Source organism: Chiloscyllium plagiosum, unplaced genomic scaffold, assembly GCF_037043375.1.
Source record: "Chiloscyllium plagiosum isolate Xiang-an unplaced genomic scaffold, Cpla_swu_hap1 HiC_scaffold_13, whole genome shotgun sequence".
NCBI lineage: Eukaryota > Metazoa > Chordata > Chondrichthyes > Orectolobiformes > Hemiscylliidae > Chiloscyllium > Chiloscyllium plagiosum.
Window position 1 is genome coordinate 36,332,757 of NW_028270151.1, and position 23,081 is coordinate 36,355,837.

General features: G+C 39.6%; 1 protein-coding gene across 3 annotated transcripts in view; it reads left to right on the forward strand.

The window, feature by feature from the left end:
- The window catches only part of ttc14 (tetratricopeptide repeat domain 14), a 61,690-nt gene that overhangs the window by 17,597 nt on the left and 21,012 nt on the right, over positions 1–23,081 (forward strand). For all 3 annotated transcript variants that reach the window (XM_087993527.1, XM_043702365.2, XM_043702367.2), the window contains 5 exons: positions 1,290–1,489; positions 5,841–5,925; positions 6,021–6,150; positions 16,446–16,601; positions 20,741–20,812. In XM_087993527.1, the coding sequence (XP_087849653.1) occupies positions 1,290–1,489; positions 5,841–5,925; positions 6,021–6,150; positions 16,446–16,601; positions 20,741–20,812 (643 nt within the window). The remainder of the gene's footprint in view (positions 1–1,289; positions 1,490–5,840; positions 5,926–6,020; positions 6,151–16,445; positions 16,602–20,740; positions 20,813–23,081) is intronic.

Consider the following 23,081-nt stretch of genomic DNA (forward strand, 5'->3'; position numbering starts at 1 on the left):
CCTCTGCCTTTATTGTATTGAGGCAAATGGCAGGTTGTTGCAATAATATTCTAAAACCATCTCTGAGAGCAAGTTCTAGATTCAGGATCCATCTCAGAAAGTTGAGCACAGAATCTAGGCTAGCACTTTCGAGGTACAAACTTTCAAAAGAGACAATTGCCACGTCAGTTGGACATAAAAGATCACATTGGCAATAGGGGAGGCAATGGCTTAGTGATACTATTGCTGGACTGTTAATCCCATGCGATTCACTAATGCCTTGGAGGGAAAGAAATGTCATCCTTACCTGGCCTACATGTGACTCTTAACTGCCCTCTGAGCAATTAGGGACGGGCACTAAATGCTGCCTAGCCAGTGATACCTTCATCCCATGAATGAATTTAAAAAAACTTCAAGAAGACTAGGGAAGCCGTGGTCAACATTTGTTCCTCAGCTAACACTTAAAACAGATAATCAAGTCATTTATTTGGTTACTGGTTTTCGACTCTTCTATGTGCAAACTAGCTGGCATTGGCTGTAAATTGCAGCCAAACATACAGTTGTGTGAAAAGGAAATGTTGAGGTTGTGAAAGATGCAATATAAGAGATATTTGTTTATTTCCTTTCTCAAGTAGTTTGAATGGAAAATGCTCTTGGATGTATTGCTAAGATTAAGGCAATACAACTTGATCTAAAACACTATGATCTAGGGCAGCACAGTGACTCAGTGGTTAGCACTGCTGCCGCACAGCGCCAGGGACCCGGGTTCGAATCGCACCTCGGCTGACTGTCTGTGTGGAGTTTGCATATTTTCCCCGTGTCTGCGTGGGTTTCCTCCAGGTATTCCGGTTTCCTCCCACAATACAAAGATGTGCAGGTTAGGTGCATTGGCTGTGCTAAATTGCCCATAGTGTTAGCTGCATAAGTCAGAGGGAAATGGGTCTGGGTGGGTAACTCTTCGGTGTGGCCTTGTTGGGCCAAATTGCCTGTTTCCACACTGCAGATAGTCTAGTCTAGTCTAATCTAATCTGATCTAGACTTAAAATGGCCCCTTCTAGAGGAAGATATACAAAAGACACAATTGCAATTGTCATTCTTGGGTAACCTGAAGAGAAGTGAAACAAGGATGGATTGAGCAGTTACTGTAATTGTTCAGATTTAGAATGTTAACCAAAATTTGAATTCCAACATTTGAAATAAATGTTGGGCACATTATCACCTAAAACGGTTGACATTCTAGTATGGTTAAGTATGTATTATGATAGAACCCCAATCTCTGTATATCCTGAAATCCTTTTTTTCTCTTATAGACTATTATGCAATTATGCCTCCTATAGAGCAGCTGATGGAAGTGCCAAGTGATGACAAAAGACAATACTTTTTCCGTGACATTGAACGTGGGGATGTAGTGATTGGACGAGTTACATCCATTCGTGATTTTGGGTTCTTCGTAATATTGATCAGCCTTGGAGGAGACCTTGTACGGGACATCGAATCATTGGAAATAACAGTACGATATTGTAACATGGGTTATTGTTAGAAATAATTAAAATTTTTGGAAATTATATAAATGAATAAGTTGTAACTATACATAGAACAATACAGCGCAGAACAGTCCCTTTGGCCCTCGATGTTGCGTCGACCTGTGAACTAATTGAAGCCCATCACCCTACACTATCCATCATCATCATCTATATGCTTATCCATGGACTTTTTAAGTGCCCCTAATGTGGCTGAGTTAACTACATTGGCAGGCAGGGCATTCCAGGCCCTTACTACTCTGAGTAAAGAACGTGCCTCTGACATCTGTTTTAAATCCTCTCAATTTGCAGCCATGCCCCCTCGTACAAGCAGATGTCATCATCCTAGGAAAAAGACTCGCACTGTTCACCCTATCTAATCCTCTGTGTATGACTCTATTAAATCCCCTCTTAGCCTTCTTCTCTCCAATGAGAACAGACCCAAGTCCGTCAGCTTTTCCACAAAAGACCTTCCCTGCAGACCAGGCAACATCCTTATAAATCTCCTCTGCATCTTTTCCAATGCTTCCACATCTTTCCTGTAATGGGGCGACCAGAACTGTACTCAATATTCCAAGTGAGGCCACACTAGCGTTTTATACAATTGGAGCATGACATCATGGCTCCAGAACTCAATCCCTCTACCAAACAAACGTAACACACCGTATGCCACCTTAACAGCACTATCAACCTGGGTGGCAACTTTCAGGATCTGTGTACATGGACACCAAGATCCCTCTGCACATTCACAGTACCAAGAATTTTTCCATTGACCCAGTATTCTGTCTTGCTGTTATTCTTCCCAAAGTGAATCACCTCACATTTAGCTGCATTGAACTCCATTTGCCACCTTTCAGCCCAATTCTGCAGTTTATCCAGGTCCCCCTGCAACATTTCTCCACACTGTCCACCATCCACTGACTTTAGTGTCATCTGCAAACTTACTAACTCATCCACCTATGCCTGCATCCAAGTCGTTTATAAAAATGACAAACCGCATTGGTCCCAAAATAGATCCTTGTGGCACTCCACTAGTAACTGCACTCCAGGCTGAATATTTTCCAATAACCACCACTCGTTGCCTCCTTACAGAAAGCCAGTTCTTAATCCAAACTGCTAAATCACCTTTAATTCCATGCCTCTGCATTTCTTCAATAGCCTACCATATGGAACCTTACCAAAGGCTTTGCTGAAGTCCATGTACACCACATCAACTACCCTACCCTCATCCACATGTTTGGTTACTTTCTCAAAAAGAGACATGTCCTGCCGTTGGCGAAACCATGTTGACTATCTCTAATTAAATTGTTGCATGCTAGATGATTATAAATCCTGTCTCTTATAATCCTTTCAAAACCTTTCCTACAACAGATGTAAGGCACACTGGTCTATAATTACCTGGGTCATCTCTACTGCCCTTGAACAAGGGCACAACATGTGCAATCCTCCAGTCCACTGGTACTAAACATGTAGACAATGACCACTCAAAGATCAAGGCTAAAGGCTCCACCACCTCCTCCCTAGCTTCCTAGAGAATTCTCAGAAAAATCCCATCCAGCCCAGGTGACTGATCTACTTTCACACCTTCGAGAATTGATAACGCCTCCTCCTTACTAACCTCAATCCTTTCTAATCTATTAGCCCCTATCTCAGTCTTCTCCTCTACAATATTCTCCTTTTCCTGAGTGAAAACAGATGGGAAATATTTGTTTCGCCCCTCTCCGATCTTCACAGGGTTCACACACAACTTCCCACTTCTGGCTTTGACTAGCCCTATTCCTAACCTAGTCATCCTTTTATTCCTCCCATATCTGTAAGAAATGTTCTAACTCGAGTATGTTGGATGGATCAGTTTTAGTCCAAGGCATGCAGGAGGTTTTCCTGACACAGTGTGAGGAAGGGATGACGAGAGGGGAGGCCACAGTGGATCTTGTACTGAACCAGGCCAGGTGTTTGATTTAGTGGTCGTTGAGCAATTTGGAGAGAGTGACCATAATTCGGTTTGACTGGCCCTATTCCTAACCTAGTCATCCTTTTATTCCTCCCATATCTATAAAGCCTTAAGGTTCTCCTTTATTCTACCTGCTAAAGGCTGCTCATGTCCCCTACTTGCTCTTCTAACTCTCTCTTAAAATCCTTCCTAGCTAGTCTGTAACTCTCCATTGCCTCATCTGAACCATCTCGCCTCAACGTCACATAAGCCTAGGTGAGTGAGTTTTGCAGATGCTGGAGATTAGAGTTGAGAGTGTGATGCTGGAAAAGCACAGCAGGTCAGGCAGTATCTGAGGATCAGGAAAATCGACATTTTGGGCAAAAGCCTTTAAGCATCCCTTTTCCGCTTAACAAGACATACAATTTTTTTAGTAAACCATAGTTTCCTTACCATATCACTTCCTCCCTGCCTGACAGGGGCATACCTATTAAAGACACGCAATGCCTATTTCTTAAACCAGCTCCACATTTTTGATTGTCCCCATCCTCTGCATTTTGCTGCCCTATTCTATGCCTCCTAAGTCTTCCTAATCGCATTATAATTGCCATTCCCCCATCTATAACTCTTGCCTTGTGGCATGTACCTATCTTTTACCATCGCTAAACTAAACGTAACCGAATTATGGTCACTCTCTAAATTGCTCAACTTCCATTAAATCAAATCACCTGGCCTGGTTCAGTACCAGATCCACTGTGGCCTCCCCTCTTGTCCCCTCTCAACACACTGTGTCAGGAAACCCTCTGCGTGCCTAGGACAAAAACTGATCCATCCGACGTACTCAAGTTACAACATTTCCAGTCAATGCGAGGGAAGTTAGTGTCCCATAATGACCACCCTGTTCCTTTCACTCTTGTCCAAAATTGATTTGCCAATCCTCTCGTCCACGTCCCTGGAACTTTGCAGAGGCCTATAAAAAAAATCTCCCAACAGTGTGATTGCTCCTCTCCTGTTTCTAACCTCAGCTCATACCACCTCAGTAGACGAGTTCTTGTCAAAAGTTCTTTCAGCCACTGTTATACCGTCCTTGACTAACAAAGTCACACCTCCCCTCTTTTACCACTTTTCCTGATCTTAATGAAAGATCTAAACCCTGGAGTCTGCAACATCCATTCCTGACCTTGCTCTATCCATGTCTCAGAAATGGCTACAACATCAAAGTCCCAGGTGCCTATCAGTGCTGCAAGCTCACCCACATTATTCCGGATACTCCTGGCATTGAAGTAGACACACTTCAAACCAACTTGCTGTCTGCCAGCTCACTCCTGTGACCATGAAATCCAGTCCATGTCTTCCCTACTCTTATCCTCCTGTGTACTGGAACTACAACACAGGTTCCCATCCTCCTACTGAGCTAGTTTAAACCCTCCCGAATAGCACTAGCAAATTTCCCACCCAGGATATTAGTACCCCTCTGGTTCAAGTGAAGACTGTCTTATTTGTCGAGGTCCCACCTTCCCCAGAATGGGCCCCAATTATCCATAAACCTGAAACCCTCCCTCTTGCATCATCCCTGCAGCCACGTGTTCAGCTGATATCTCTCCCTGTTCTTCGCCTTGCTATCATGTGACATAGGTAACAAACCAGAGATAACAACTCTGTTTGTTCTAGCTCTCAGCTTCCACCCGAGCTCGCTGAAATCCTGCCTTACATCCCTATCCCTCTTTCTACCCATGTTGCTGGTACCTATGTGGACCATGAATTGGGGCTGCTCACCCTCTCCCTTCAGGACCCCAAAGACATGATCCAAGACATCATGGACCCTGGCAGCTGGGAGGCAACACACCAACCATGAATCTCTTTCATTCCCAATAAACCTTCCATCTGACCCTATAACTATTGAGTCCCCAATGACTAACACTCTCCTCCTTTTCCCCCTTTCCCCTCTGTGCCAGTAGAGGGATAAGAGAAATTTTGAAACATACTTGAGGGATAAGAGAATTTTCACAAAGACGTTACCAAAATTGCTGTCTGAGAAAATAATAAAACTTGCGTTGAAAATTAATCAGTTTCTTATCTTGTAAACAACTGGAAATATAAAAGAAAGTTTGATAAAGAAACAAATCTCTTCTTTTCTTATTTATGTTTACCTCAGCTTGTGAGCAGCACAATCCAAATTGAATTACCCAAGTCGTGCAGAGGCTTCTCATTTTTATCTGTTGTATGTCCATGCAAAATTCATTACTCTTTGGCCTACAATTAATTGAGTTTTCTTTACAAAGATTCAAATGTTTGAAGCCTCAGGACTGATCTTTAAGTTAACAAAACAAGCTTTTAATTTGCCCCCCAAAATTTTAAACATATGCAAAGAAAATTGCACGATGTATTAAGTAGGTGTTAAATTATTACAGGCACTTTGTCCCTTAAGAGATGTTCCTTCACATGGAAAACATGAAGATCCTATGTCTTACTTTCAAGTCGGAGATCTCATAAGAGGTAATGAAAGTCTTTCTTTTTTCGGGAAGTTGATGTTGACTTAAATGTGTTGCCAGTTTCCTCCATGTATTCTCTCTTTCTTTAATTTTTTTCAGCTGCCTTAAAAGATGTTGATCGTTACCATGAAAGGCTTGCGATAACTTTGCATCCTTCAGCACTTCCAACTCATCTTTCTCATTGGAAATTAGGTGTCATTAGTAGGGAAGATCTTCCTACTTATTACAGGTACAGATGTTCAATATCTAACTTCACAGTAAATGATAGTTAAGAGTGCTGATAACTAATGTTCCTATATACATGTGTATGAGAGTTTATCACCTTAGTGAGATTTTACTTGGGTTGTTGTTACTCTGAAACTCTCTAATTGTCATTAGAATTCCAGTATTAAAATTTTAAACATGTTGTAAATAATGAAAATGAAAATTACCCATTGTTGAGATACTTCATTATTAGCGAGTTTTGAGAAGATTTGTAGCTCAGGTTGAGGTTTTGGATGTAGGTTTGCTCGCTGAGCTGAAAGGTTCATTTCCAGACGTTTCGTTACCTTACTAGGTAACATCTTCAGTGGACCTCATGCGAAGCAATGCTGAAAATTCCTACTTTCTCTTTATATGTTTGGGTTCCTTTGGGTTGGTGATGTCATTTCCTGTGGTGATGTTATTTCGGGTGGTGAAGCCTCTCCATCCACTCCACCCAATAATTCCTGAAGACCATCAAAGACACTAAGATAGAAGAGGGTGAAATAATGGTCTCCTTTGATGTAACAACCCTGTTTAATTCAATCAACATTAACCTGGCCAAGGAAACACTGACAACACTATTAGAAGACCCAAAGACACATACAGCAAACACAACTAACTTCATCAACAAGAAGAATATCATCAAGCTAGTGGACCTATACCTTACCACCCACTTCACCTTCAACAACAAAACTTACAGACAAACCAATGGAACACCCATGGGATCTCCGATATCAGGGTTCTTAGAAGAGGCAGTAATGCAGAGACTTGAACAAACAGCTCTGCCAACTATCCAACCCAAACTCTGGGTCCGCTTCGTGGATGACACCTTGACAAATTAGAGGAAACCTTCAAGACCATCAATATTACCTTTACTGGCATAAAATTCACTACAGAGGAGGAAAACAACAACAAACTGCCATTCCTAGATGTCACAGTAGAGCAAACAGCCAATAGGGAGCTTCAAACCAGTATCTACAGAAAAACAGCACATACAGACCAAATATTGAACTACAGAAGCAATCATCCCAACACCCACAAACGAAGCTGCATCAGAACATTATTTCAATGAGCCAACACACACCGCAGCACAAGGAACTACGCAGAGCAGAGGCAAATCACCTATAACGTGTATTCCAAAGAATGGGTACCCAATGAACACAATCCGCCGATTTTCTCAGCAACAAACCCAAACAAGCAAACAAAACACGTCCAGAAACCCTAGCCACTCTCCCCTATATCAAAGACATTTCGGAAATGACTGCCAGACTACTCAGACCCCTTGGCATCATGGGAGCCCACAAACCCACCAACACACTAAAAGAGCAGCGAATGAACTTGAAAGACCCTATACTGACAATGAGCAAAACTAACGTCATTTACAAAATACCATGCAAGGACTGTAACAAACACTACATTGGACAAACAGGCAGAAAACTAGCCACCAGGATACATGAACACCAACTAGCCACAAAAAGACATGACCCTCTCTCACTCGTATCCTCACATACAGATGAGGAAGGACACTACCTTGACTGGGACAATACATCCATCCTAGGACAAGCCAAACAAAGACATGCACAAGAATTCCTAAAAGCATGGCATTCCGACAAACACATCGAGTTAGACCCCATCTACCACCCCCTGAGAAAAGGAACATGAAGTGACTTCACCACAGGAAATGACATCACCAACCCAAAGAAACCCAAACATATAAATAAAAAGCATGAAGTCCACTGAAGATGTTACCTAGTAAGCTAACGAAACGTCTGGAAATGAACCTTTCAGCTCAGCGAGCAAACCTACATCCAATACTTCATTATTAATTTTGAGATTTCATATTTACAAACTTGTGGACAATGGCTAACTTGGAGAACTGAACAAATACCTAGACTTTTATTTTTAAAAGGACATTGGTCCTATTTGTAACTTAGGGATGTAACATGACTTAAGTACTTGCCTGGACTTGTTTACTGGAAAGCACAACTGGTTTGAATATTATTTGGACTCCTGTTGGGATGTTGTCTTCTGAGTGAGAAGCTACCCAGCTCATTCCCTACCTTTTTTGGGGGGTGGATTGGGGAACACAAAAATCTTTTGGAGATTCCAGTGTGAGAACTGAAGAGCCAAAGCAGCTGTTATCCTGAAAGACTTCTGAATGCTTGACAATTTCTGGATGAACTGTATCTGCAGAGGTCCCAGTGACAACTGCTTGTATTTAGTGTTGCTTGTCTGCTGTGTGATGACACCAACTGAGAATCACGTTGAATATTTCATACTTTATACATTTTTTTACAAGCACTAATTTATTGGCCAAAGTGTCTCTTTTCCCCAAAATTAATCTCTGAAGCAAAAGCTCTTTGTTTTTCCTTCTAGTTGGCTTGTGATTAGGTGTGCACGAAGTAGATTATAGGGTAAATATTAAAGCTTTCATATTTCAAACTGTGTTTATCAACTTTATATTTTTGCCAAATAAGCTCTGTTTTCACATGAAATCAACCTAGTTGATGGACCATTATTTTGGTCTGAATCTCATATAAAGTATGTGATTGGACATTTTGGTTACTGGGCAAAACATTTATATTTATGTTGTGACTAGTAGAATAGTGGGATGAAAGAGAGAGAGAAAACTGCATTTCTCCATTTGGAGGCAGAAACCTCATGTTATTGTTACTCAAATAGTAACACTGAGACCCAGGTAACTTCCAAGGTTCGAAACACACCATGGCAAGTAGTGGAATTTGAAATTGATGATAAATTTGGAATTAGAAATTCAGTGATGACCATTGTCAATTTACCTGGTTCACTAATATCCTTCAGGAAAGGGAACTGACATCTGGTCTGGCCTACATCCAACTTTAGATCAACAGAAACATGGTTAACTCTTAACTGCCCTTGTCGCAACATATTCCCTTTCTCCAAGGGCATCTAAGGATGATTATGTACACTAGCCCAGCCAGAGACAGCCACATCCCAAGAGTGAATAAAAGAAATCCTCAGTTGTGACATAAAACTTGGGACTTGAGGGATAACCCAGGACCAGAATTATGTAATTGGAAGTGGGGTAATAATTGAAAAGGATAAAATTCATGTTGCCAGATTTGTGTGGGTCAAAGTAAAACTTGTGCTACTTGCATGCAATTGAGTATGTACAGCAGCCTGGAATAGATGTTTTTTACTTTTTGAAGGAATTGACTGCTGCGCAACTGCTGAGTGTGGCAAAACACTCACAGTTAAAGATTCCAGCTAGGAAACTTGAAATTCAGAAACTATTAGATGGAAATTTGAAGATTTGCAGTGACAAAGCTAGAACAACAAGTAGAATCCATAGAAAAGTTTGCACTGGCACCAATTGGAAAGGAAGAAGCTAGAGTGAGCGTTTGAGAGGAAAAGGAGTATATATTTCAGTAAGTGGAAAAAGAGACAGCATATTTTGAGCTGAAACTTGAATTGCAGAGAGAAAGAAAAGGGAGAGGAAATGTTTTCCACATTTTTAAAAAAAAAGGCTGTTTCTGACTCCAAAGAAAATGTTAATCAAGAAAGAACTGACTCAAGCCCAAGACCTAGTGGAGAGCATCAGCAAGCCCGCCTCAGATTTGATGAAAGGGGACACTGAGGCATTTTTAAAAAAGATGATTTGAAATGAATGTCATGGCAAAAAGAAAACTTGATACTGACTGGCAAACTTTGAGATTTATGGCATACGTTGCAAAGAGACTTGTACAGATTGAGATGGTGAGACAGGCTATTCTGAGTTTCTCTGATTTGGTACCTGAGGTTTGAAGCTTTCAGAACCTTCAGAAGTAATCTGAACAGACTTGAGTCGAATTTGACACAGCAGACAAAGTAACTTCATAGTTGGATACAGGCGTTAAAGCGAGAGACTGGACAATTAGGGAGAGACACACATGCTTTCATTGTTAGAAGCAGAATGATGAGATCTAATGAAGTTAATTGCAGAATTTAAAGAAGTGTATAGGGGCAACTCTGGGTATGATTTTATCCACGTTTAATGTAGGTGTAAGAGAATCCTCTCCCTTTAAACAGCATATTTATCACTTCAGTCCAGAAACTATTCCAAGTAGCCGTAGTATCCCGGTCATATTAATACACAAGCCTAATGGTTAAACCAAATTCTGCATTCAGTAACAAATGCAGTCTCCTGATAGAGGAATTGGGTGGAAGACCATTGATAAGTTGGCAGTGCCAGATTTTTTACCAAAACACATTTATCATGGTATTCTGGCAGGTTTCCTTTAACCCCCGGAGCTAAAAAAAATATTGTGTCTTTTGTCACCCAGACAATCTTTTCTAATACTACGTGTTTCCATTTGAGCAGAAAAATGCCATAGCAACTTTGCAGAAAAAATGAATCAATTGTTAGGTCATGCTCCCAATCATATGATTGACCTTAATGTGCTGGTGTGTGATGACACTTAGAAGTACCACTTGGTACATTGGAAGCATTATTGATAGAAATTTGCAATTGTTTTAACATAAAGGTTACCAAAGTGAACTTTAAAAAAAAGTAAAAAAAAACATACCTAAGCCTTTGTTCAAAGACAGCAAAAGTACAAACATGAATTGATTTCCCTGCCCCTAAGACAAAACGAAATGTCATAAGCTTTTTGGGGGTGTGTGGTGACTAATGGAATTTAGTATCAATTAAGGAATAGCTGTATGGTGTGGCTGCAAAGGAAAGCCAAGGTATTGTGGTCAGGGAGTGCCAACCATCTTTTGAGAGGGTGTAAGCGATATTGATTTTTTAAAAAGCTGTTAGCTGTTCTAAATTTGACAAAGACTTTCAAGTTTGCGGTTGATGCTCATGGCTTAGGATTAGGTGCAGTCCTACATAAGGTGGGTCGGGCATAGAGAAGTGTGAGACTTTTCCAAAAATCTAAATCTGCATTAAAGATAGTCCACAGTGGAAAAAGAAATGTGAGTTTGGTCAGGTTCTTAAACATTTTGAAGCATATGTCCATCATAATAACAAAGAGACATTGGTGTATACTGATCATAATCTTGCAGTCTTTGTGAGAAAAATTCAAAAACCAGAATGCTGAACTATTTCAGCATAGTTCACATTTGCAGTCTTAGGTTAATAGAATCATGCATTATAGCCCTTTCAGTCCATTAAGTCTACTGCCAAAAGTCCTATCAATTAAAAATGATCAACGTTGCAAGGAAACCATGTAATTGCTGAGGCTGTATATTGACTTAGTTTGCTTTGAATTAAGAGTACCATAGGTTGTACTGGATAAAACGAGTATAGTTAGGTGTAAAGAGTGAAAGAAAATGTGTGAATATATATTTCTTTAAAATTTGTTTTCTTTACATCTAAAAGTGACATTTCATTTATTCCATGGATGGACTTATGAAAATATTCCATAATTAATTTTCTTGAGGCTTCATGTTTAAAAATTATGGATTGTAGTTCATTTGGAGTGTTGAGGAGATTCCTGAACTTTTTTTTAAATAAAAAGGATATTGGAACCTTTTGTTTTCTGAAGGATACTTCTTGACAGTCACATGTCTTCAGCTAATTGTCTGGACTTGTTTACTGGAAATCATAAGCTTGGATTCATGATTTTATTCTGAATATTGCTTGGATCTCAATTTGGTTGCTTGTTGATGAGAAGCAACTGAACTCTCACTCTACCTTTTCTGAATAAACCTTTTAGGACTGTTCAGTGTAGGACTTGCAAAATAAATGCATCTGTTCGTTTGAAAAGCTATTGAACTGCCCATGATTTCTGGGCAAATTGCCTGCAAAAGTCCCAGTGACAACTGAATGTGTTTTGTGACCTGCACATGTGCCAGGATGCTGACTGAAAACCATCTAGAAAGCTTCCTGTGTTATCAATCTTTTTCTTCAAGAGCAAAATTAATCTTTAGAGAGGAAGTGTTTTAGTTTTTCTTGAATTGTTGTGTCCATGCTTACGGTGGTTTTGGCGGGGGGGGGTCCATTTAAAACTCGAAATAATTCTATTTTATTGTATCAAACTATTAATCAGTTTTACATATTTGCTAAGTAAGTTCTATCATAATAGATCAGTTTTATTTATTAAAGAAACTTGGTTGATTGATTTTTTTAAAAAATTCTAATCCTAATGTAGCTAAGTATACAACTAGCCTTATTGATAATTGTGAGTAATGGGATGTGAAAGAGACAATACACTCCTCCAACCTTGGAGTAACGAATATGTCATTACTCAAGTACAGAATGTGTCATAATTTCCCAGGATGTATTGTATCTTGCCTTACAATTCTTTTGTCGAATGATTCTTTCCGAAAAGAAAAGACTTTGCACAAAGCAAATGGAAAGAAAATTGCAGGGTATGATTTCACCATTTGCTGTAACAAACCAACCAAAGTCAACACAATTCAAACAATAAATGGGTGACAAATATTTAAACTAAAAAGGTATATTTTGGTATAATTCGTTGATGCAACTCAGATATGCCCCTCCAGTTACAAGTACTGTCATTATTTTTCACACAAAACTTGTAATAGAATCATAGAGATGTACAGCATGGAAACAGACCCTTCGGTCCAACCCATCCATGCCGACCAGATATCCCAACCCAATCTATACCCACCTGACAGCACCCGGCCTATATCCCTCCAAACCCTTCCTATTCATATACTCATCCAAATGGCTCTTAAATGTTGCAATCATACCAGCCTCCACCACATCCTCTGGCAGCTCATTCCATACTCATACCACCCTCTGTGTGAAAAGGTGCCCCGTAGGTCTCTTTTATATCTTTCCCCTTTCACCCTAAACCTATGGCCTCTAGTTCTGGACTCCCCGACCCTGGGGAAAAGACTTTGTTTATTTACCCTATCCATTTCCCACATAATTTTGTACACCTCTATAAGGTCACCCCTCAGCCTCCGACACTCCAGGGAAAACAGCCCCAGCCTGTTCAGCCTCTCCCTATAGCTCAAATCCTCCAACCCTGGCAACATCCTTGTAAATCTTTTCTGAGCCCTTTCAAGTTTCACAACATCTTTCTGATAGGAAGGAGACCAGAATTGCGCACAATATTCCAACAGTGGCCGAACCAATGTACTATACAGCCGCAACATGACCTCCCAACTCCTGTACTCCATACTCTGACCAATAAAGGAAAGCATACCAAACCTTCTCTTCACTATCCTACCTACCTGCGACTCCAATTTCAAGGAGCTATGAACCTGCCCTCCAAGGTCTCTTTGTTCAGCAACACTCCCTAGGACCTTACCATTAAGTGTATAAGTCTTGCTAAGATTTGCTTTCCCAAAATGCAGCACCTTGCATTTATCTGAATTAAACTCCATCTGCCACTTCTCAGCCCATTGGCCCATCTGATCAAGATCCTGTTGTAATCTGAGGTAATCCTCTTTGCTGTCCACTATACCTCCAATTTTGGTGTCATCTGCAAACTTACTAACTGTACCTGTTATGCTTGCATCCAAATCATTTGTGTAAATGACAAAACGTAGAGGACCCAGCACTGATCCTTGTGGCACTCCACTGGTCACAGGCCTCCAGTCTGAAAAACAACCCTCCACCACCACCCTCTGTCTTCTACCTTTGAGCCAGTTCTGTATCCAGATGGCTCGTCCTCCTTGCATTCCATGAGATCTAACCTTGCTAATCAGTCTCCCATGGAGAACCTTGTCGAATGCCTTACTGAAGTCCATGTAGATCACATCTACCGCTCTGCCCTCACCAATCCTCTTTGTTACTTCCTCAAAAACCTCAATCAAGTTTGTGAGGCATGATTTCCCATGCATAAAACCATGTTGACAATCCCTAATCAGTCCTTGCCTTTCAAAATACATGTACATCGTGTCCCTCAGGATTCCCTCTAACAACTTGCCCACCATCAAGGTCAGGCTCACTGGTCTATAGTTCCCTGGCTTGTCCTTACCATCCTTCTTAAACAGTGGCACCACGTTAGCCAAATGGTTAATCTGTGTTTCTAACCCTGCCTCCATTGTGTTGGATTTTGTATTTCCCATTCAATTAATTCAGCCCTTGACTGAATTGACCAGTAGATATATTCTGTCTGAATTCCCAGAATACAGTGAATACCAGAAAGGTGCACATCAATAAACTCACTGTGGATGGCACAAAATTTCTAAAGACCATCATCCTTGCCCTGTTTTAAGTGGATTGGTAAACCCTGGTCCCACCTCAACAGTGGCAGTGGATATTGTCAATTCCCCAATCCTTCTCGTCAGTGCCTTCTCGTTCCCAGCTAGTAATGGCAATCTCTGAGAACAGAATAGAGACATGCTTTATAGTCAGGATCTTTTCAAAGATTGCGAAACCAGGGACTGTTTTTGCAGAGAGCCTTGCTTGTTTCTACCTTGCACGAAGTTCCAGTATTCTGAACTGCCAAATTAAAAAAAAACATGCTGACCCCCATTCTGCTGCACTTAACTTTGTTTACCTCTTGTTTCATGGCTGTTCATCCTCAGAGCAATTTCAGGTTATATAGGCCCTTAATGAAACCTAATAATGTCATAACAGATTAATTGTCTTTCCAAATTCTCCGAGCCCACTTTCTTGTTTGGAAGGTTGCACAAAAGGGAATAGAGAGTTTCCCAGCACATGGATCATTATGCACTTACTTAGTTGAACTGGATTGGAGTTTTAATTTATCTTTTAGTTCCTACTCAGAATTCTTCCTATGGTCTTCACAGAGGCCTAGATTTTCACTTGCCATGTTTTAAATTGCAATTCTCCACTGTAATAGCAGGATGGTGATGAAAAACATAATTGTATGGCTTTTTAAAAAGAGATCTAGATGACTTTATTTTGACTAGAAAAGCTATCTCTTTGTTTGACTGGCTTTTCCATCATCATTCTATCCCTTTAAAGCATTCCGTTGAGTTTTGCAGAATAAACATTTGATACCTAATATTTAGAGATTTGCAAAAGACAATCTCAATTATTCAGCACTGTTAATCAGAGACTACTAAACACATTGTACTCTTCACAGCGTGCATCACTATTATAAAATAGCAAATTCTCCAAATTGGCATGAAGTTGCCAAGGGAAATATGTTACTATGGCATTAAATCTTCATTACTCTCAAAACCAAGTCTGCACTTTGTACCTCAGTAACATGAAAAAAGATTTGGTATTTTAGGTAAACGTTCCTGACTCTTTGGACAATGCATGAAAATCTGCTAATCTGTTGTTGTTATAGGGCTAATGAAACGCAGCTATGGTTCAAGGTAACTGCACTTGAATATTTCCCATAGTTCAACTAATGACTAAATACTCTGATCTGGCCTGTTAAGACAGACACAATAGTACTTTATACATAGTTTCTCCAATCATCCACGTAACTTGAAATCCATCACAAAGTCTTTTCCCTGGCTGGGAGAGTCTGAAACTAGAGGGTATTGGTTTAAGGTGAGGGGGTGAGATTTAAAAGGGATCCAAGGGGCAACTTTTTCACACCGAGGATGGAATGTGTATGGAATGAACTGCCAGAGGAAGTGGTGCAGGCTGGTTAAATTATAACATTTAAAAGGAATCTGGATGGTTACGTGAATAGGAAAGGTTTAGAAGGATATAGGCCAAATGCTGGCAAATGGGACTAAATTAATTTAGGATATCTGGTCGGCATGGATGAGTTGGACCAAAGGGCCTGTTTCTGTGCTGTACATCTATATGACTCTAATTAGGAAATCATTTTGATAAATCTTTTCTGCAACCTTGTGAGAGCCTTCACATCATTTTTAACTTGCGTTACTCAGCTGAAACCAAAGAAATGCTAGAGAAACTAGCAGGTCTGGCATCTATGGAGAGACGAACCGAGTTTACATTTCAAGTCCATATGACTGTTATCCAGAAATTCTTCAGATCACTGTTCTCCACCTCTACTGAGGCCTCATCCATTTGACCCACCTGATTCTCCATAACCAGATCAAACAATATCATCATCCTTGTTGGGTTTTATTTCTATATAGCAGTAGCTTTCACAACTTTGAGAGATTAAAAGTGCAACAAAACCAATTAAGTTCCTTTAAGTGTACTCACTGATATGATGTAGGAAATATTGCAAACAATTAAATTTGACTGTGACAGGAGTACTTCACTACTTGCATTGAATACGTCATTTGCTTCCCTTGTTTTGACGTTGAAAGGGCACTTGATATGCTTTTCTGCTTATTTATTCTTCGTCAAATGAATATGTCGGTATTGATGATCATGTTTTGAGCTGAATTCCTACCACTGCATTTACATTTTAAAAATATTTTGCTTTCTGTCTGCAGGCGTATTTCAACGCTAGGCAATCATGTTGCTGAAACATATGATACAATTTTACACCAAACACTTGGATTTGCTAATCCATCAACTGTTGAATATTTGCTGGGCAAACTTGGAATTAGTGAAATTGAATCGCCATCTTTGATGAGAGGGTTGCAGAGGTGAGATTTTGAGTTTTAGGAGTAACAATGTCTCTTCTAACTTTATCAGTTTAGAATCAGAGCTTTTTATAGTCTCTGCTGTTTAATGATCTTTGATCTTTAAGTTCAACTTGACCGAAATCTTAATTTTGCCTCTTTATCAGTGTCTAAAGACAAAGTGGTTGATTGTTTAGATATTTATTTATTTGAGAAAACACTTTAATGTTAAAGATGCGATGTAAGGATCATCCAAGGTGCTTCCCATACTTGATGTAAGGAAATTAACAAAAGCCCATGGAAGCTAAATTGAACAGATGGGTTTTCATAGCATCATAAAATCATAGAGTACAGAGAAGGTCCTTCAATCCACAATTCTGCACTGCCAAAAATATACTACTACCTATACTAGTCATTCTTGTTCTGCACTAAACCCATAGCCTTGAATGTTATAACACTTCAAATGCTCATCCAAGTACTTTATGAAGGTTAAAAAATCACACAACACCAGATTATAGTCCAACAGGTTTAATTGAAAGCACACTAGCTTTCGGAGCGCCGCTCCATCATCAGGCAGTTCCAAACCATTTATAAAGGTTGTGAGACTTTCCACCACCACTATCCTTCCAGGTAGTGTCTTCCAGATTCTTATTGCCCTCTGAGTGAAAATATGTTTTCCTCAATTCCACCCTCAACCTCCTGCCTTTAATTTTAAAATTATGCCTTCTTGATATTGACCCTTCCAATAAGGGGAACAGCTGATTCCTATTTGCCCTGCCTAAGGCCCTCATAATCTTATACACCTCTATCTGATTTCCCATGCAGCACCCTGCCATCTTTCTGTGCTCAAGAAAAGCATTCAAACTTATCCAGCAACCCTTCTTAGCTGAAATACTCCAACCCAGGCAACATCCTGATGAATCTCCTCTGCACCCCCTCCAGTGCAATCACATCCTTCCTATCGTGTGGTGACCAGAACTGTCCACTGTACTCTGCTATGGCTTAATCAAAGTTCTGTACAGCTCAAATCTAACCTTCTTGCTCTTATAATCTGTGGCATGAATGATAAAGGCCAGTGTTCCATATGCATTCTTAATTATCCCCATTAACTATTCTGCTACCTTTAGGGATGTGTGGACAAGCACCTAAATATCCCTCTGTTCCTCTGAGTTTTATAGTGTCTTGCCATTCATTGAGTATTCCCTTGCCATGTTCTTTCTTCCAAAATGCATGACCTCCCATTAATCAGGGTTAAATTCCATCTGCCACCGGTCTGCGTAGTTGACCAATTTGGCCAAGATTTTAAATAAAGCTTAGGCTGGAGTTTCAGGGAATAAGACCGTAGCAATAGGTGAAGCTGGTGCCATTCTTGCAGAAAACTATAGGAGAGAGGGTGGAAATGTCAGGTGATATAAGCTTGTTGGAGTTGCAGAACAAAAATTGGAGAACATCATGGAGAACTTTGCAGAGTAAGGTTTTAAATGTAATGTCCTGAATTACAGAGAGAAAATGCACATCAGTGAGAGCAGTGGTCAGTGCAGGGACCCGGGTTTGATTCCAGCCATGGGTGTCAATGTGGAGTTTGCATGTTCTCCCAGTGTCACCTGGATTTCTGCCAGGTGTTTTGGTTTCCCCTCAGTCCAAAGATCAGGTAGATTGTTCATTGTAAATCGCCCTGTAGTGTCCAGGGATGTGCAGGCTAGATGGGTTAGCCATGGTAAATGCGGGGTTATAAGGATAGGGTGTGAGGGCGGGATATGTGTTGAATGCTCTTCAGACTGTTGGTGCAGACTCAGTAGGCCAAATGGCTGCCTCCTGTACTGTAGTGATTTGATGGTTCTATGAATGTGAGAACAGAATGCACTTGATGTAATTTAGGGCACCGTGATGTATATGGATAATGTATTCAGCAAGGATAGGATTAAAGTTAGGGCTGTGAACTAGCAAGTTATTTCAAAAGGGAAAAGATTTATTGTAGTATTGATAAGCCTTTGTACATTTTTCAAAATTATTTTGCATCAATTTCCTTTTAGCTGACAAGTTCCCTAGCCCAATTACTCTGAAGTGTATAATGTGTGCTTTTTTTGTACTTGTGTAACACTTAATTTTAATTAGCCTAGCACCAATGAAATGTTTTGTCAAACAGCCAATGTAATGCAGTAGCAAGCTGTCTGATTTTAGGGTTTTTTGCTAGTGTGGGATTGTGTTCAATGGTGACCGAGTTTAGTGGGTGGTGAAAATAGGCTGTTTATTGAGCATCCGCATTGGCACAATTCTAGGCAGCAATGCAGTCCAAAGTATTGTTTAACAGTAGCACAGGTTTTACATTTATTAAAAATTTTGCACTATGGTAACACATAATTGTATCTATTGTACACCAGTTTGTGTGACATCTGTCATAGGGAAGCAGGAGATGGTTTAAGCACTTGCTAAATGCTTGCTGTTATTCCTAATGGAATTTGAATGACTGTCTGGTCTGAGCTTGCATAATTAAGAGGTGTTAGTTCTTTTGTCTTTAAAGTTAGCAATATTAGTAAAAATACTAGACCAAAATGATCTAAATGAATGAATAAAAATATAGAGGATATTAAACTGATCTCCCATAGCTGGGTCATGAGATTTCATTTACTGTTGCTGGTTTTGACATTCTTACACATTCTTCCATGCAGTTTCATGGAAGTGCTGTTTTGATAGTAAGTTTCTTAGGGGGTAGCAGCCCTATTTAATATGTATTTAAAAAGTACATACTCGTGGAGGAAACTATTAGATGTTCTGGAACCTATTCAGGTCCCGAGAGGCAGTTACTCAGGGCTAATGAATATTAAAATCTTTTCATAGTTTTGAAATATGGAGACATGATTGCGGAGATAGTATTGTTCTATGTAGGTTACAATAGTAACACTTATTCAGGGCTAAGACCAACAGAAACAGATCTAAACACTGCTTGAAACATTGGGCTGATAAGAATTGAAAGATGTAGAAAAACATTAATGCGTTGGAATGGATGTTTAATTTAGTTTATCTTGCAAGATTAAAATGTACTACAAAAACGTGGTTTTATGAATGAGTGAATGGACATGCGAAATAGTAAACATAGTGCGCTTGTGAATGAGTTAGTGAAGAGAATCATCATAATATCTCAAATCAAGAATATTGAATTTTGGTGGGGACAGTTTGACAAACATTGGGGTTTGTCCTGTTGATCTCTCTTTGGAAATCTAGCCAAATTCCTCTGAAAGAATAGCACTATATTACAGTCCTTGATATCATGAACAATAATTTCTGTTTAAGGAAGTGACCAATCAAAGATAGTAAAGTGTGTTTTTCTATATTAAAACCATACACCATTTACTTGAATGGTCAGCTGCAGTTCTGCATCTTCCTATTTGTCTCCATTTTGAGAGTTAATGTCCAAGATTTAATGGTATTAATGATGAACAAGCTGTTAGCGTTTGTCACTGTTATTCATCTGAATCTGACAGTATGTAGCTTGTACATGCACAGTTAAGGGTGGAAATCCAAACGTTGCTGTCATTAGCTCAGATTTCTAATAGTAATGATGACAAAGCTCAGTGTTTGGTAACCTTTACTGGAACTGTCAGTCACTTCTATGGTTGCACATTTGCAGAATTACTTAGAGATGCAGAATTTGCTGTCAGATTGTACACATCTATGGTGGTAGTGCTGATTAGTTCCTGCTCAGACTGTAATTAATGAAAATCAATTTAATTAATTGATAAGAGTTTGCACTGTTAATCTCATTTCAAAATAAAACTTCTGAAAACGATGTACTTTGAATGGTGTGTGAACATAATTATTGCAGAAAACACCCTTGATAGAGTTAAAAAGCCGGTTTTATATTTGAAGAATGTCACTTACAGGTACATTATTTCATATTTTTAAAACAATTTTTATTCCTGCATAACTGTTCTGCAGGCAATCTCTTTGGTTGAATTGACACTTAATAAATGGTAATTATTCTTCCTTTTTGCTTGTTTATTTCTCAAGATAAATTTGAAACTTCTACTGATTTATACTTCAGTTATTTTAGAAGCATTTAGGTTCACGCAATGGTGTAGCTTCTGACAAAATGTTGCTGTGTTGTAAACTAATATGGCCTTTGCTCTCAAATATAAAGTTTATTGATCCTTTTCTTTTAACAGTAAAAACTTTAGAGGCGATGATTACGCTGCAGCCTTAAGGAAAAAACAATCGGCATCTTGGGCATTAAAGTGGTAAGTACTTTGGACAAATAAGCATTTGGAAAATGGGGTGGGGAGAGAACACTTTCAGAGCCTCTCCCAATTTATTTTATGAATATTTCTTCAATCATCCTTAGTCGAAGACACTCATTCAGATTTTACTTACTTGTGGGTTGGATCTTTTGTCAGTTCTAGGGTACATTACCTGCAGTAAGCTCTGCTACCAGTGACATTAGTGGGTAATAGAATTCTCTGATTTACTTCTTGGGCAGATTGGGATGGGATTTCTGCATCTACCCTGTCAAGTCTCCTAAGAATCTTGTATATTTTAATAGGTCTCCTCTTATTCTTATCCCTTGGAAGCGGCCTTGAGTTTGGAAGGTGCTGTCTGAGGATCTTTGGTGTGTTTCTGCAGTGCATCTTGCATATGGTACGCACTGCTGCGACTGACTGTCAGTAGTGGAGGCAGTTACCTAATGTTGTGGATGTGGTGCTAATCAGGTGGTTCCGTGCAATCGAGTGGTTTCCTCTGCCACTTCTGGGAGATGACTAAGAGTGTGCCACATCATTGTGGATCTGGAGTCACATAGAGGCTAGACCCCAGAAGGTCTGCAAACCTGGATGGTTTTACTAATTATATAGTGACTGCTAACTTTTTATTCCAGACTTATTTAACAATATAAATGTAAAGTTACTGTGGTGTGATTTGAAGCCATCTCTCTGGAACAGTAGTCAAGAAGTCTGGATTACTAGCCCAGTAAAATAATGATAGCACTGCCCATTCAGGGATTTGAGCCCATAATCTAATCTGACAATCCAGTTCTGAGCTGAGGGAGTTCTGTACTCTGAGCAATATTGTCTTTTGAGTGAAATGTTTAACTTTGTTCAGGTGTCGGAAAAGATTCTGTGCCACAAGCTTGCAGAACAGCAGGCAGTTTCTCCTAGACTTTTAAGAAGGGTGAATTGGTGTTGAAATGGAAGCAGTGGAGATTAATGAGAATGATATTGGGCCTTAAAGAGTTAAATTACAAGGATGAATTGCATCATCTTAGTTTATAGAGGCTTATAAAATCATGAGGGGCATGGATAGGGTAAATAGACAAGGTCTTTTCCCTGGGATGGGAGAGTCCAGAACTAGAGGACATAGGTTTAGGGTGAGAGGGGAAAGATTTAAAATGGCGTGAAGGGCAACATTTTCACGTAGAGGGTAGTGTGTGTAAGGAATGAGCTGCCAGAGGAAGTGGTGGAAGGTGATACAATTAAAACTTTCAAAAGGCTTCTGGATTGGTATATGAATAGGAAGTTTCGAGGGATCTGAATCGAGTGCTGGCAAATGGTGACTAGATTAGATTAGGATATCTGGTTGGCATTGACAAGTTGGACCAAAGTGTCTGTTTCCGTGCTGTATATCTCTACGACTCTGTTCAACCTGTCCTCATAAGGCAGTCCCTCCATACTTGGTATCAGCCTAGTGAATGTTCTCTGGACTACTTCATTTACCAATATGTCTTTTCTTGGATAAGGGTTCCCAAACTATTCACAATATTCCAGTTGTGGTCTGAGAGTACACAGTCCTCTCTTGGTTTATGATGTTTTTCTTTTACAAAAAGAATTATCTAACAGTTGGAATTAGACAAAGTTATGAAACAAAATCATAACACAACAGAGACTCTCTTATAAAACATTGAAACGTAAGTTTAAGTGCTTCTGACATAAACTTGAGTCAAAAGTCACACAACATCAGGCTGTAGTCCAACAGGTTTATTTAAAATCACAAGCTTTTTGAATGGTGCCCTTTGTCGGGTGAAGTGACGACAGCACCCAGGCACAGACTTGATAATCAGAAAGATCAAACAATCGTACAAATGGTAAGAGTGGAATGTTGACAGGCCGAATAATAGGTCTCTGCAGATGATCAAGAGTGTCAGATGGCATGAGTAAATGTCAGCAGCTGAATAACAAATGAAAGGATGACCTATAATCCAATTGAGGCAAAGAGATAATTACAAAAGATTAAAAATGTGGTTCTGGAGATAAATCAAATGACTGGAATAGCATGCTGGGTGTAGGAGATGCATTCTGAGGGTCTAACCAAAGGAAAAAGTCATCCAAAACAGTACAAACTAATTAAGATAGAGAGATCAGAACAAGTTATAAAGCTAATGATGTCAAAACAGGACAGTAAGGAAGATTTTACAGAACACTATGGTGGGGTCAAATGTAGTGTGACATGAACCCAAGATCACAGTTCACTCCATCTTTGTGCATACGGAACTTAGCTATAAGTTTCTGCTTGGCAATT